This window comes from Panicum virgatum, chromosome 5N, assembly GCF_016808335.1.
Source record: "Panicum virgatum strain AP13 chromosome 5N, P.virgatum_v5, whole genome shotgun sequence".
Lineage (NCBI taxonomy): Eukaryota > Viridiplantae > Streptophyta > Magnoliopsida > Poales > Poaceae > Panicum > Panicum virgatum.
In genome coordinates, this window is record NC_053149.1 from 68,655,187 (window position 1) to 68,658,162 (window position 2,976).

At 52.4% G+C, this 2,976-nt stretch overlaps 1 protein-coding gene across 1 annotated transcript; it reads left to right on the forward strand.

Moving 5' to 3' along the window:
* Positions 1-835: 835 nt before the first annotated feature.
* On the forward strand, positions 836-2,567 carry LOC120671981 (uncharacterized protein At4g15970-like). Its single transcript, XM_039952260.1, has 3 exons — positions 836-1,211; positions 1,316-1,699; positions 1,845-2,567. The coding sequence occupies exons 1-3, from the start codon at positions 951-953 to the stop codon at positions 2,331-2,333; spliced, it is 1,134 nt and encodes a 377-aa protein (XP_039808194.1). The 5' UTR covers positions 836-950; the 3' UTR covers positions 2,334-2,567.
* Positions 2,568-2,976: the final 409 nt, after the last annotated feature.

The window sequence follows — 2,976 nt, forward strand, 5'->3', positions numbered from 1 at the left end:
CTACAGGTGGTTTTGCGGTTTTTCTTGGTCCTAACTTGATCTCGTGGTGTGCTAAGAAACAGAAAACAGTCTCTCGATCTAGTACCGAGGCTGAATACAAAGCAATGGCAGATGCTACTGCTGAGATCATGTGGGTGCAATCGGTATTAGCCGAGTTGAATATTTCATCTCCAAAAAGTGCAAGGCTTTGGTGTGACAATATGGGGGCCAAGTATCTAGCATCGAACCCTATCTTTCACGGGCGGATGAAACATGTTGAAATAGATTATCACTTTGTTCGAGACCGAGTTGGTAAGAAGCTGCTTGATGTCAGATTTATATCTACGGAAGATCAATTAGCTGATGGCTTCACTAAGGCGCTACCTCAAAGAAGATTCTTAGAATTTCAACACAATCTCAACTTAATCAAGTTGTGATTGAGGGGGGATGTTAGAATAGATAGTAGCGCATGAGTTGTAATAAAAAATACACCGAGTCCTACTAGAGATAGAAGTCCTAAAGATAGAATAAGATCAATTACGATCTGTAACTAATTAGGACTCAGTGATCCCTGTATCGTGAAGCCTCTATATAATGAAGCAAGGGCGGCCGCTGTTGTCCAGGCAGGCACGCATACTCATCCATACGTTTTAATTCACTGTTGCTCCAAAAAATATTCTTTATATACATAATATCAAACTGGGACTTAAGAGTTTTAAGACCCATTGTTTACAAGTGCAAAGGAAGCCCCTAGAGGATATATATAAATATCTGCGTTTGGCACAAGTGCTACCAGACAGGTCGAATAAGCTCAGATAAATTCTGCAGGAGACACGAGCGTTGGGTAGCACGAACTGGCACATCTATCATCGCTCCACAAAAAGTCAAGCTCGCAACAGACGCACGATGCACATCACATATTAAGTTGAGCACACCGACACGAGTAGCAGCATTATTGGCTCGCAGCAGGAATGGCGACGACCTCCAAGTCCAAGGTCGGCACCTCTCTGTCTCCGGTGGTCGTCTTCCTCCTCGGGGCGGCCTCGGCCACCGCGGTGCTCATCTTCTTCGTCACGTCGGCGGCGAGGCCCGCGTGGCCCGCGCTGGAGGCTGGTGCTCAGAGAAGAGGGGAGGTGCCTGGCTCGGCTAGTGTGCGTTGCGGCACTCCACGGGCAAACGGCGCGGCCGGAGCAGAGCAGCACGTCGGAGTGACAGCTCCTCCGGCTAATGAGGTAATGCTGCACTCCTCCTTACTAGTAGTTCTTGTGGCCGAGAGAGAGCAGATCATATGTTTGTGGTCGGGCATTAATTATTGGAGTTTTGATTTCGCTTGCAGACCGGCGCCGACGACGACGGCGAGTCGGAGTTCGCGCGGATGCTGCGGCGAGCGGCGATGGAGGACCGGACGGTGATCATGACGTCGGTGAACGAGGCGTGGGCGGCGCCGGGGTCGCTGCTGGACTCGTTCCTGGAGAGCTTCCGCGTGGGCGAGAACGTCTCGCACTTCGTGAAGCACATCGTGGTGGTGGCCATGGACGAGGGCGCGTTCCGGCGGTGCCGGGCCGTGCACCCGCACTGCCACCTCCTCCTGCCGGAGAAGGAGGGCCTGGACCTCTCCGGCGCCAAGAGCTACATGACCAAGGACTACCTCGACCTCGTCTGGAGCAAGCTCAAGCTGCAGCAGCGCATCCTCGAGCTCGGCTACAACCTCCTCTTCACGGCACGCACACACAACACTAGATTATTCTATTTCCTTGCATCCATCTCCGATGCGATCGATGAATGCATCGATCTCTAGGCTAGTTCGTCGCTATATAGACTAGCTCGTTGAGTGACTGACTGATGCGGTTACGTTAGTGGCGCAGGACGTTGACGTGGCGTGGTTCCGGAACCCGCTGGTGCACATCACGATGGCGGCGGACATCACGACGTCGAGCGACTTCTACTTCGGCGACCCGGACGACCTGGGCAACTTCCCCAACACGGGCTTCATCCACTTCAAGTCGACGCCCCGGAACGCCCGCGCCATGGCCTACTGGCACGCGGCGCGGCGGCGGTTCCCGGAGAACCACGACCAGTTCGTGTTCAACGAGATCAAGCGGGAGCTCGCCGGCGAGCTCGGCGTCCGGATCCGGTTCATCGACGCCGCGACCGTCAGCGGGTTCTGCCAGCTGGGGCGGGACCTGAACCGGATCGCCACCGTGCACATGACCTGCTGCATCGGGCTGGAGAACAAGCTGTTCGACCTCGAGAGGGTGGTCGCGGACTGGAAGCGATACATGGCGCACCCGCTGTGGGAGCGCCGGATGGGGAAGATCGGCTGGACGTTCGAGGGAGGACGCTGCATACACTGACCGAGTGACCGGCCGGCGACGGCAGAGAGAAGACTGCGCGAGCGTCTGCCTGTTCATAACTCAGAAATGGTACACGGTGCACATTAGGTCATGTATGCATTTGAATTTTCGGATACGTGTATATGTATGCATTATATTTGATTTTTTCACATGTGCATATGTGACCACACGGTCTATTAAATCAATGGGCGGATATGGATCATGGTTGCCTACAGAATCAAGGACATTTGAGAAGATGAAGGGTTGGATGAATATTATGCAAGAGGAAAGAACAACTGAAACAATAAGTTAACCCCGAACCAGTTGCGATCATATGGAGTTGTTTTCCCCTTAGTTGGGACTCAATTCTGCCGGGCTTGTACAAATAAACTTCATAATTCCAGCAGTCGAACCCTTATTGTAGGGATGTTGAAACCGTTGCCCCCGAACCACCAGTTTGAACAGATGTCAAGATCTTCTTCAGCTGGGTATCTCAACATGCTTTACCTCATCTAAGATGCAGTTGCACGATACATCTCTGCCAAACTCCATTTGGTATATCAACGCAATCACGCTTCACACGCCTAGCCATCTGTTCTGTCCGTGTCCAAATTATTTGTACGTGTTCGTTTGGTTATACTGTATGATAGAGACGTGCCCTTAC

Bases quoted from the DNA above. Each gene is read 5' to 3' on its own strand.
- LOC120671981 (XM_039952260.1), top strand. From the start codon at position 951: ATGGCGACGACCTCCAAGTCCAAGGTCGGCACCTCTCTGTCTCCGGTG. The intron at 1,212-1,315 runs GTAATGCTGCAC...TTTCGCTTGCAG, and splicing joins CAGCTCCTCCGGCTAATGAG to ACCGGCGCCGACGACGACGG. The intron at 1,700-1,844 runs GCACGCACACAC...TTAGTGGCGCAG, and splicing joins GCTACAACCTCCTCTTCACG to GACGTTGACGTGGCGTGGTT.